Source organism: Strix aluco, chromosome 6, assembly GCF_031877795.1.
Source record: "Strix aluco isolate bStrAlu1 chromosome 6, bStrAlu1.hap1, whole genome shotgun sequence".
In the NCBI taxonomy this organism is placed as follows: domain Eukaryota; kingdom Metazoa; phylum Chordata; class Aves; order Strigiformes; family Strigidae; genus Strix; species Strix aluco.
The window spans coordinates 26,916,999-26,930,052 of NC_133936.1; the positions used below are offsets into that span (position 1 = coordinate 26,916,999).

General features: G+C 35.8%; 1 protein-coding gene across 3 annotated transcripts in view; it reads right to left on the reverse strand.

Annotated features, from left to right (window-relative positions):
* Positions 1–13,054, reverse strand: part of SESTD1 (SEC14 and spectrin domain containing 1) — a 60,433-nt gene that overhangs the window by 27,404 nt on the left and 19,975 nt on the right. For all 3 annotated transcript variants that reach the window (XM_074829260.1, XM_074829259.1, XM_074829258.1), the window contains 2 exons: positions 10,854–10,944; positions 8,738–8,851 (listed from right to left, as the gene is read on the reverse strand). In XM_074829260.1, the coding sequence (XP_074685361.1) occupies positions 8,738–8,851; positions 10,854–10,944 (205 nt within the window). The remainder of the gene's footprint in view (positions 1–8,737; positions 8,852–10,853; positions 10,945–13,054) is intronic.

The window sequence follows — 13,054 nt, forward strand, 5'->3', positions numbered from 1 at the left end:
TAGGCTGTAAGAACACAGACCAAGAGCCAAAGGGAAAAAAAAAATGTTGAAAAACAGTAGGTGTGATGTTGCACAGGGAGAAGGTAAGACAGTTCTCTTTAAAAGATGTGAATTCTACTTTAAGTTCAGCACCTACAGCATGCAAACTTTTGCTGTCAGATTCCTAAAACTTTTCAAAATCCAATCACAATAATTGTCTCTGCCCTTTTGTGAAAATGCAAGTCAAATTAGCACGTCCTGAAAAAAGTTTTCCTCTATGAATTAGCATTCCACCTTTGCACTTGAATTCCACACTTCAACATATTTTCTGTTGTGCTTCACATAGCTTTTAGTCACACGGGCTCTTCAAAATCCTCAATAGTTTAATACTTGGATAATGGCATACTTAGAATCATTTGTCATCATTCCCTCTACAATTATCATTACCAAACCGCACTAGACCACTAACCACAGAGAACAGCTTTAGTTTCTCCTCCCTCTGGGAAGAGAATGATGATGGCTTTCTATTACTTGACCAGCTATCAATACTCCTAGATAAAACACAGGTACAGATGAAGGCCATTTACAGTTATAAAAATAGAAATATCCCACTGTTTGCTGGCAACCAAACCGATTCTTTTTTTCCCCTAAGTCATCTTATTGTGTTGACTCCAGGAAAAAAAAAAGTTTTATTAATCCAAAGTAAAAGCCTTTGGACAGCAGATTGCAGTTGGATGTTAAAGTGAACAGCTTAGATTTCCTAAGGAATAAATTCAAAAATCTGGACAGATAGTAAAACAGAAGAAAAAGTATAAATTACTGAATCCTTAAATCTTTGCTTCCCTTCCCACTGGATCCTCCCACTTCCAACAACAGTGACAGCTAATAAGGTGACAGTGGTACTAGGTTTCAAATGTGTCCTCTTTGCTAATGACCAGAGTCCCTATCATCACCACCTCTACTCAGTTCTCTTTCAAGTCTAGAAGAGAGGTAGCAGCTCTCATCGTTGCTCTACTCTAATCAGCAAACTTGCTTTGTACAATACTGGCCTGCTAAAACATTGTAAAAGCCTTTGCAGAAATAACTCAGGACAGTGCTTTGGGAGAAGTGCTGTATTTCTGCATAAAATCACAACCACCTTTTTAAGAACTGCCAAAAAACCCAAAATACATGTACTGCAAAGTCTTATGCTTCAACTTCAAAATTTCCTTATTTCTCAGGAGTGAGACTACCGTTATTTTTTCTAGTAACATGATTTTGCCCCATGCAACAGTGCCATTAAGACTTACTTATCTTTTATTATGAAAGAGGTTTGAATACTGTTTGTACAAAGCTGACCTCTCTTTTTACATGATTTGCTGGTTTTTGCAATTATTTTCTTTGATCATCTGCAATGATATAGATGCAGATGTCAAGATCAGAGGGGAATTCTGGACATTCAGTAGGACATGTAAAAGTGCCCCCAAAATGTTAGAAACATCCATCTGAACTTTCTTTCTTGAGAGAAGAAATGAAAAAGCTCTTTAATACAAATAATCAAAGTCAAATCCAGGAGCTACTGGAACACAGGATGGTGTAAAATTTCAGTAACAAGGTGTTTTTTTCTTAAGTGTGTAATATCACAGCAGCCACACTACTGAATCTAAAAAGGAGCAGTTACCTTCCAAAAGAACACAACACACATATCCCTTGAGAATACAAAATTTAAACAAGTGAAATCTAAGCACGTGATCTTCTGAGAGAAGTAAGTATCTGTATTAATCTTCACAGCTTGTATCAGTGAGTAATACATTCCAGTTCTGGGATAAATTAAGAAAATCATCTAAACAAATTGGATGGTAATATTCTACATCTATTATCAGAACAAAAACTTTATACTAGGAAATAGGTACAGAAGCATCTGTAAGGGGACTAAATTCTATTTTTAATCTCAGGAGTAAAGAGGTCTTAAAAATCAGATTTAGTTTAAAAAAACTAATGTCATCATCTCTGAGAAAAAATATTTATTATTAACTGACATTTACGCAATGCTGTAAATCTAAAAATACACTGATTTTCACAGAACAGAAAAAAGTCAATCCTGACAAAATCATTTATGAAAACAGAGATAATAACTTGTTACATAAACATATCTATAGTGCTTTATAATTTGTTAGTCTGTTTGGGGGGTTTTTTGTTTTGGTTTTCACACTTCAAACAAGATAATACCTAACAACCTGAAAGTCTGACCAAGTTCACAATTCTTTGTAAAGAATTCTTACCAGGTGTGCCCAACTACCGAGACATCTATATGGGCTGAAAAAAGTGCATTTTCAACACATGCCACAGTGCCTCACTTAAGTAACCTTGATGATCATGTGGATACCAAGTGATGTTAGTCATGAAGTTAGATACTTCTTTAGAAAAGAAAAATATTCTAATAATAATAGAATGTATGTATTATACACAGTATTAGCTGTTTGATGTTCTATAAAAGTGATAGAAACGCAACTAATGGCAAGAACATGTACGCATACCTATCTGGTTGCTGACAGGTAAATTTGGACAAATATCATTCAAACAGACATAAGTAGAGAGGTTTTTGTTAATTTCCCCAAAATTCTGCCAAGGTACACTGGGAAGCCCAGATAGCTCTTCCCCTCTCACAGCCTGGTCGATAGGTATAAAAAGCTGAATTCTGATAAAGTCGTTTGGGCTCAATATTAAAGCTGTTTTCTCAGCGGACTGATTCTTGATGATTTGTTATGCCAGCAGCTTACATATCCAAACAGCTTTGGAAAAATACAGGAAAAGCTTTGATGAACAAGGCAGACATTTAGCAAGAATAAGTTTGCACTGCAGGCTGTGCAGAAATCCAAACTGAAGAATGACTGTTCATTTTTCACACTACACTAAAGGCAGTTTTTGTATAAAAACCAGCAACTTATTTCTATTTTTTTTTAAATTAACTGTGAATCCTGATTGTTTTCTAAAACTCAGATTCATCTTCAACATTTGTTTGTTTGAAAGTTAACTGTGCTTATTCTCCAGCAAACTCAGCTGCTGGAAAAACTTAAATATGACCCCACTATTCTCCTGGTGATTTTTAAAGAATAACTATGGCACTTTTCACAGACCAAACATAGCTGCCCATATATCTGGTCTGACAGTGACTGATTGCCACAGGACTGTAAAGCAAAGACTTCCTCTTCCCTAGAAGAATCCTATTGTTTGATGATAAATATTATTTCAATCCATTTTGTGAAACACTGTGTAGGACAGCGTTATTTGTTAACATGGAACACTTAATCTATACAATGATCATTTGCTTTAACATTACACCAAGAAACACAAGTTAAATATTTATCTGGCCAGTATCACACAGCAATCTGGCATACTAGAAACCCAAGAGCAGCTAGCAGAATCTAGATATACACTAGATTAACTGTCAACTCCACTCCCAAAAGCCGCCTCCTTCACTTCCAAGCACTCATGTTTTTGCCCACTCATTCACCTTCCCCTCCAGAGCTCATGATAATAATTAACACACTATCTTTTTTCCATCCCTGGGAAGAGACTAATAGCACACACAATCTGGTATTTTCTAATGCACCTTTCTTTAGGACTGAAGTTAGAACGTGATGTAAATGCAGGCTTACATACTCCAGCTCCACGGGGATAATTCCCTTATTTGGCCCAGGTTTTTACAAGAAAGGACCCATCGCCTCTGGTGTTAAAACAGCAGCAACAAAGATACATGCAGATGAAAAGAGATGTATTTAAATAATCATAATTTTGATAAAAAATTGGAACTCCTATATGCATTTTTGGAAAAGTCCATGAAAGCTACAAATTTTGGTGCCTCAGTATTAAAAAACACTGGACTGGAAGATCTGATAAAAAAAGATTTCCTACAAAGTGTTATTCATTCTTCATTCTGTGGAGCAATACTCTGCTTATTAGCATTATTCTTAAAAGGTAAATTGGGGATGATTGTGCCACAAGTAATTTCCAAGTAGAATACTGAAAGCTAAGATATAAAGACACGTGTCATAACAACAGTTAATTTCAAAATAAAACAGTATAAGAACCTCCTGTAGTAACACAGTAGAAAGCTCTTGATTACAGTGTGTTTTCAATGGCACCAAAAAAGCACATACAAAGGTGTTCAGGGTGGGGATTTTTGTGTTTTGGAACATTAAAGATTGCTATAACCACAGAGCAGGCATTTACTCACTTTCAGAATAAAGACCATTAGTCTACAGAAGGTAAGTATCTACTTAGGTATGTAGTACTGACTTAGTAGACAGAGAAGTTACTTTATTTGAATTGGGGACTGATATGAAAAACTGTGGTTTAATGACATTGGATTTAGCCTTTCCCATTGTTTTCTTAAACAGTTCCTATACTTTTAAACAAATGACAAGATCTTACTAGCTATTTTTCAGCTACATAACATGGAAAAAAATAAGTTAGCTAGCTAATATTTCTTTCAGAGCAATTCTGATATGCAAGTATACAGACCATAAACAGGTTGATAGGCAGGAAATTTTCATGGAGAAATGTGATTTTTAGGATTCTGTACTCCTCTGTATATTGATGACTTGACATTAGAGACTTGAGATTTTCCAGAGCAGATTCTGCTGATATACCACCATAAGAAATTTCTGACACTATGGCTAGAAACAGAGTTGTTAGCTGCTACAGCGCAAGCATGAAGCATTTAGAACTACTCTGACTTTGGACTTCAGGACTATCAGGATTCTTTTGTTATATACTCTCATTTTTCCAACTACATTCCCAGTCGTTTACCAACTTTTTTTCCTTTCTCTTTCTTAAAGCCCTTGATTTCATATCTCACAATCCTAAGTGAACTTTTAAATTTTGCTCCATGATTTCCACAAGAACAGCAGGCACACTTACTTCTTCCCCACTTTCAACAAACTGATCTTCAAAGCACTAATCTAATATCTAAACCAGGGTGAGAGATTACTTTTCCTCCCAGTCCCTTAAATGAATGGTATATGCAACGGTATGAATGGTATACCCAGCTCCTCTGCTGGAGGATGAACAGGAACTGACCTAAAACAGGTCCAAACCCAACACTAATACTAACCAGGAATAAGGATGCACTTTTACCCAGCTGAATCAGCCCACCTCTTTATACTTATCTACCCAGTAGCTTTCTGATCTCATTTCCCACATTGACTTTCACTGCTTTGCAACTCATCACATCTCACTCTGAAGCAGAGAATCTCTGCCTTCAAAGAGGAAAGGAAGGCACTGTGATAATAGCTTTGTATGGCAATATTAAGCAAGGTATTAAAAACAGATCAGGTAGCAGAAAACAGGAGGTAGATGTGATGCCCCATTAGAAATTAGAAATCACAGTTACATAGCATTTACTTTAAAGAAAATTAGATTACACTGTCAAGTAAATAAAAATATTTCATACTTTCATTTATTTCATTGGTACAAAAGCCATCCTGGATTTTCCTAATAGTCATGCAAATCTAAGCAGTGATCCAAAACACATGTGTGGCTCTGCTTTGTTTTTATGGCCAGTAATATACAATTATGCAGCTGTAGATTTGTGCATGAGTTAGAGGCTTCCACAGCCTTATCAGTCCTCTGCACTTGTATCAGGAATAGAGCAGACACATACTACTGTCTCTAACACAAATAGTAGTTGGAGCACAGAGAAGGTAGGTCATTTCTACCGAGCCAGTTTTCCTAATCACAACCAAGTAACAGATAACCAAGAGTTAATGAATGGTGAAGAACAGAGGCTTGCCTAATACCAAGGGTGGTTCTTCATTATCTGGGAAAGCACAAGATTTTTCCTACAGTTTTCTCAGCTTTCCCTGTCCTTTAATGAAGAATGCATTTAAGAATATGAGTTATTGCATAGAAAAAAAACCAAAAACACACACACAAAACCTAAGAAAGCACAAGATACAAGGGAAGCCACGAACTAGGATGGTGTCAGAGTCTCTTTAGAAACACCTAGAGCAATTCTGTACTAACAACTGCTCACTATCCAACCTCAGTTAGATGACAACTGCCCCAAAGCCGATGGTAGCCCTTCATGCAAGCAGTCTCACCCTGCTTCAGTGCTTCTGAATTAGGTGAAAGGGAAACTCAAGAGCAAACACCTATCAACCGAAATGAGAATTCAGCAACTACCCATTATTAACCTTTACTCATAAAAACTTCTGATCTGCCCATGCATCAAGCCAAGATACAAGGAGGCATTAAGGAACAAATGTGAAGTTTTCCTCTTGCCTAGGAAACAGCTACTGTGTTCTAATGCTGTGACCATTTTTCTTGTAAAATGATACATCACTGATTACTTTCTTACAATTGACACATTTCCACACATGTTTACATGAAATGCATCTCTAATACTTTAATTATTTTCTTCTTCCTAAAACCTCAGAACTATTAATTTAAGAGAATCTTAGATCAAAATTTCAGGTCAGGAAGAAACATTTAAGGTTCAGTAATGAAAAAAAGTTTAGAAACAGAAACCAAAAGATTTAGTTACACAACTCCAATAGTCTATGCCAACAATGCCAACATCATCATTGGCACAGAACATGCTTCATAAAATTACTAAGCTTACTAAATTTCATTACAGAATTATCATTTAATGACTGTTAGCTAATCCTTAAAGTCAAACAAAAAAATCCTTTTATTATCGTGGCCATGTAAAATTATCCCTGCTTCATTAACATATTTTCTGTAGGCTTTCTGGTTATTTGTCTAGAAATAGATTCTAGCTGAGTCATATTAAAGAAATATCCAAGAAGAATCTTCTAGAGGATTAATTTCCAAACTGGCAATACCATGATGTATACAGTAATAGCCACCGTACAAAATTCTTTTATACTACAACTTCAAAGGCTTCCTGAACTTGTCCAAGGACCATATTTACAGGTGTGCAGATGGGAAAAGAGAGCCTGAATCAATTGTAGGGACTGCTAAAGAGGGGGGTTCACCTTTATTACTGCCACTCTCTGGACTTTGGTGTTTACCTTATGTCCTGAAAGCATCTGTGTGAAACTGAATATTGCAAACTTAAGTCACTTTCTAAACACAAGCTCTTAAACCATCCTTTTGAGTACTGGTGATTGGTTCAGTCTCCCTTAATTCTCATCTTGGATGTGCTCCAAATAATAGGCTAGTTTATAAAAGGCGGACACAACCATACTCATGTTTTTGATTAAAGAAGCTATAACTGAGCTGCTACATGCTGAACTTCAAGATAGAAATATACTCTGACCACACCTTCTTGCCAGTCCCCTCAAGGGATTCAGGTGAAGGGACAGACAGACATCTATGAAACCCAAGAGTTTGACTGTAATGCAAGTCACAAGATTATCCTAGTACGAACCACTTCCAGTAGCAAAATTTCAGGCACTTCACTGCCTAAATTTATTGGTGAGTATCTTGCTGGCTGCAGACTTTCAAACACACAAATGGCTGTTCAGAGGTTCTTTGAATTGCTCTGTTGAACCTGGGCTACTTTTCAAATCTGTCTTTAAAGAACTATTCAAAAAGAAAATATGACCTTCATCTGTAATATAAGCAACCTGAAGGCAAATACGCAGAATTTCCTTACTTATAAGGCTCTAAAGCAGATTACAAAAAAATGATGTAATAAAAGGAATCTTAAAGCAGATTTTTAAAAGAAAAAGATTTGGTCATCTGACTGAAAATAGGAATGTTACTTCTTACCCCCACACTCCTTCAGAGCACTTTCACATGCAGGAATTGTTTCCAGAAATGAAGCCACCTATTCTAGTAAAGTCTGATGCAATTCTGTTAATTCATATGAATTTTGTCTTATTAAGTGTTGTATCTGGATGATAGTGTCTTTGGGTTTATATTATTTAGCAGTTAAATAACCTTTCAGCTGCCACCTTCCAATTACCATTTTCCCTGAACTAAGTTTTCTACAGGAGCATTCAAGAAAATTATAATCTTACCAGAAAGAATTACACAGCATTGGACAAGGCTGAAAAACACTTTTCTATTCAATCTCTTTCACAAAAAAGTTGGTCTCTAAGAGCTTTGCACAAAACCAGTAGACATTTTAGTATTTGGTGAGCACAGCAAGCCTTTTGTATTTCAAACAAGATTAACTTCAAAAATGCCTGGAAAGATTGATGATACAGATAATTTTCTAAAAATACGGAAAAATTGAGATTTCCATTAACCTCCCAAAAAGATTAAAGAATGGAACTGCTAACATTAGTGTGTAATCTCCTGTACACACTCAGCCTCACAAGCTAAGAACAATATCAGCTTATATTTGGCAAACTGAAGGGATCTATAACCTTTGTTACTAATGTCAGAGAACTCTAAAAATGAGAGAAGATGCATGCAACAGCAACAAGATTTTCTTCAAAATGGTTACTGCTGATTTAGTGACACCATACAACGTGCATCTCTACAGTCTATTACAGAAGAGTCATGAAAACTCACACTAAACCTTGTACAACAGTTTCTTACCCAAAGCATCCACAATATGTAATCAAACAGCTTTATCCTCTTGCTGAGCAAAGAAATAAACGACAAACATTTCTAATTTCAGACCTACTTCATTTAATATTCTTATTAAAAAAGAAAAGTTAGAAGGCCACAGTGGTTTGTTAAGGATATCTGCAAAGCATCTGGAATATAACTAATTTTAAAGAGACATTAATTTTCATCCAATTATTCTAGTATTCCAGAAATAATATTTTTGACTGAACCAGAAAAAAGTTCTACATACCTCAAAGCCAAGTCTATCTTTCTCTTTCCAAAAACAGAAATGCGTAACCTTCTTATCCCAAAATTCATCTGGCTTTACTACACAAACAAGTGATACCTCAGCTGGAACAACGTTCTGTAAGACAAATGAAAAAAGTAAAACTTTCAAGATTAAACCTTCATTTACCACAGAAATTAATTCATCAGCTATTCAGAAACTTAAAATTTACAGACAGAAATTAAACTGCCTGCTGCATATTCGTCACAAGTTGGCTCCATCTTGTTTTGTAGTATATTGCACTAAATTTTATAGCACCTCTTCACTCCCAGTCCTGATGCCTAGCCATTAATCTATGCTACATCAGTATAGAAAAACATGAATTATTGGCCAGACTTATTTTTATTTTTGACATTTTGTTTAAAAAAAAGTTCAGGACAACAAAGCCTTCTACCAATGTCATTTGCTATGTAGAATGAAACAGTAACCATGAAGTTAGAAAATAATTTTATACTTTGTTATTAAATCACATCAAGATTATATCCTATACTTCTCTAGTACATATTGCTTAGACTAGAATGAAAAGGCTTTACATTAACATTTCCACATACTAACTCATAAAAGTATTACCAGGAAAACGTTCCTCAGCCTAACAGTAATTTCATCTACCAAGTTGATTTTATGTGCTTACACTGAATGTAGATTGAGGAACAGAGACTGTTGATTACCCCCAAGTCAACAGCTATAGCTATAAGCAACAGTTAGATAATCACAGTACTGACATAAAGGTGACAACCCATAGGATTTCTCTTCAAATACCTCATTTTATTTATAAAGATATTATTCTGAAAAAGGTAAGTAAGTCCAACTCAGAAATCACACCACTGAAAAAAAGATATTTCATTCCTGCACCACTTTAATGAATATGCAAAAACTATTTAAAAGTAGGCAATATTTTTAATATGGAAGTGTCTGTTTAGATGACCAATCAGCACCTTTGAGAACTATGCGTGTCCAAGCAGGGAGAAATCTCAAATGGTGTACACAGGTGATTAGTTTACATAGGAAAATCTCCTTTGTTGCTTCCTTCTCAAATTAAGGATACAGACGTGCAACTTACATTTCTGCAGGCTTCACACTGGCAGGAAGTGTACTGACAGGAAGCCAGTGAAATCTGGGCATGGGCAAATAGCTAGCTTCCCACTAAATGTCACAGCTGCACATTAGCTGAAGTGAAAGCTCAGTCAAGATCATAATAGGAATATAGCAGATCCAATTACTGTAACTATTAATAGGAATGCCATCTTAGTCAAGAACAGGTGAAAGACACCTTGAAACAGACTTAAAAACCCAGGAGCAACAATGAGCCAACAGGTCAACAAAATGAAATTACTCATATTTGACACACTTTCTGAGGCTTCATCCAAGCCAGAGAAAAACTGCTCTGATAAAGAGAAATCATCTGTGCAGTAAGAAAGGCAGTAGTCATGGTCTCTAATCTATTCAGTGCTGTATCTTGCATTTCCTTTGACCATTGAGAGCAGAAAATAACCTATACTGTTTAGCAGAAATAAGACTTAACTATAATCCCACAGTTCTGAAAAACTAAAATAATAAATTGTTATGATTTTCTTTAACTGGGAATTGGCACTTTTTTCCCCTTCTCCTACTACATATAGAATCCAGAATATAATTTGTCATTGGGACCATTACGCACAACAAAATCAACTATAGCCAGTTTCAATGGAAACCAAGTAGTACAGCATATTGCATGAGAACCTGCTCAGCTGCAGTATCAGTGTGAACTGTTTGCTGCAGACATTCCTACCACTCACAGTTGATGATGCCAAGAGCATGTTTCTGTATTTTTTTAACTAAAACTCTGTTTTAGAAAAAGGTCTACAATCGTGTGTTCTCAGCATGTAATGAAATTGTCCCACACTTGAGTGAGGTGTAGTACCTGCTTTTCAGATTGTTTCTTCCTACACAGACCTGTCACACAACCACATTCTGTGATTTTAAAAGGCCATAAACTGCATATTTCTGAATAAAAAAATTATTGCTTCTACAATAACATAGCTATTGGGTTCACATCTATAAAACTAATAAATCCACTATGAATATATAAAAATTTATTTACCTGTAGCATTAACACAACCGTCTTTACCACGTTCCATTGAGATTTTCTGCCATCCACTATCACAGTAAATCCTCTAGCTTTACACTTCTCACTAAAGAAGAAAAACATAGAAAAAAAATAAAATGCATGAACAAGCGTCATATCACAATGACTTTGTATTTCAACTCTACCAAAGCACACAACTACATGGGTTTTTTTTACTTAAAATACTGTGTAATAAACCTTGTTTACTCATTTAGAATTATCTTTCAATTTTAATGTGCAACAATATTAATAGATATTCCAAATTACAATTTTTCAGTAGCACTGAAGTGTATTTCATAATACAACCATTTATTTAAACTTTAGCAACTCTGAAAAGGTTTCATAAGCATAAACTTCACTAAATCCTCAGAAAGAAGAGGTCAATTTACAGTTTCATATGGAAGACAAAGGGATGTCAGTTTTCAGAAGGCTACACTTGTGAACTGGCACAGATTTGAGGATACAGCTACACTTGATGTATGTCCAAGCAGGAAACAATCTGAACATGCTTAAATTTCTTTCCTGAACGAATGGATCAGAAACTGCAGTGCACAAAAAGCCTCTACAAGGGCAGAGGCTTTGCGTATGGATCAAGTATTTGAGACTGACATCATCTCTTTTTCTTCCTAAAAAGGTCCGAGTCTGTGTATACCACAAACAAAAAAAAAAACAACCTGCTGAAAACAGTTACTGCAAAGCTAAAAATTCAGAGGTACTTCTGCTCAAGTACCAAATGGGAGAAAAGACTGAAAACATTCCTCACTCTCTACGCGTTCCCACAAAGACCTCTCCAGCTCATTTCTAACTGAAGCTGGCAACAAGGTGCTCACAACACCACCTGGGCAGTGTTCAAAGATGGCAGCAACCTCTGCATATCACCAACAGCTGGGAAGTGCTACCTTCTCACAACCAGCACAGCAGCAGCCAGAAGAGAACATGGAAGTGAGCCCATGTTAGCATTAATTAGCACATTAGATATCATGTCTCAGGTTGAAATTTTTGTGTCCAGTAAAGTTATGAGCAACTAAAAAACATGACATTTGCATGAGGTAGAAAAGCATTATGTAATCTTTAGCACTCAAATCTGCAATTACAAAACAAAGCCCCTTCTGTGATCTCTTTAGCTTACAAAAAACAAAGCAACATGTAGCAGTAAGCATTATGTTTCCCACCAAGAAATTTAACTGTTATTTCATATTTAAGCTGAGGTTCATAAGGTATGGGTGGTAGACAAATTTATCTTGGAATTAAAAAAAAAAAAAAAAGGGAAAAAGGCACCTTACTAGTCTATTTAGGAAAAAAATAATTACAAAGTTGGCTGCCAATTCGTACATGCTTTTGGTTTTAAGGAACCTCTAAGATCACACACATAACTTTTCTGGAAGTACTCTGAACATTCAGGCTTTATACATACAATGTTTAATCAGAATGAACTCAAAAGGCACACTACTGCTACTTTTAAGAACAAGATGAATAGCATTACTATAGCATCACTATAGCATCTTGAGATGCGGCTTCCTTAGGCTCAATGGAATCTAGTAGTATCAGGATCTGCTCTTGTCTACTACTAAACCTATCTAAAAAACCCCAAAACACCCAACAAAACAACCAAATTCAGAAGTGAGCTACCACTTCTGAAAAGTTCAGCCAACACAAACATAAATGCTTCTATGAAAGTTAAAATAAGAAAAACACTTGGTGATTTGAGCCACAACACAGAGAATACAACAAAGGAAGCAAACTTTAGTATGCACAGACAATAGCATAACATTGCCACTTTTATTTTTCTTGGATTCTGAAGAGGCCTCTTCAGAATCTGGGAATTTTAAATAGCATCAAAGAAAGGCATAACAGTAGACTTAAACACTAGAAATAAGTTGTCTGAAGTTTTAGGAAGGCTTTACACACACACACACTCCCCCCACACACCCCCCAAAGAAATTTACTCAAGACACTATAAACAGTTATGCCTCAAATTTTGGCCAGAGCTATCCATCAACACTAGAATGCATAATTTTGCAAGTTATAGTTACAACCTATGTCATGCACAACTGGACTAAAAGTTAAACATATTAGGTTACCTTACACATAGAACTAGAGGAAAAAACCCACATTAACGTTTCTTGGACAGCTATCTGGGTTTGGGGCAACATCCCTCCCTACACCCCTCCTTTTTT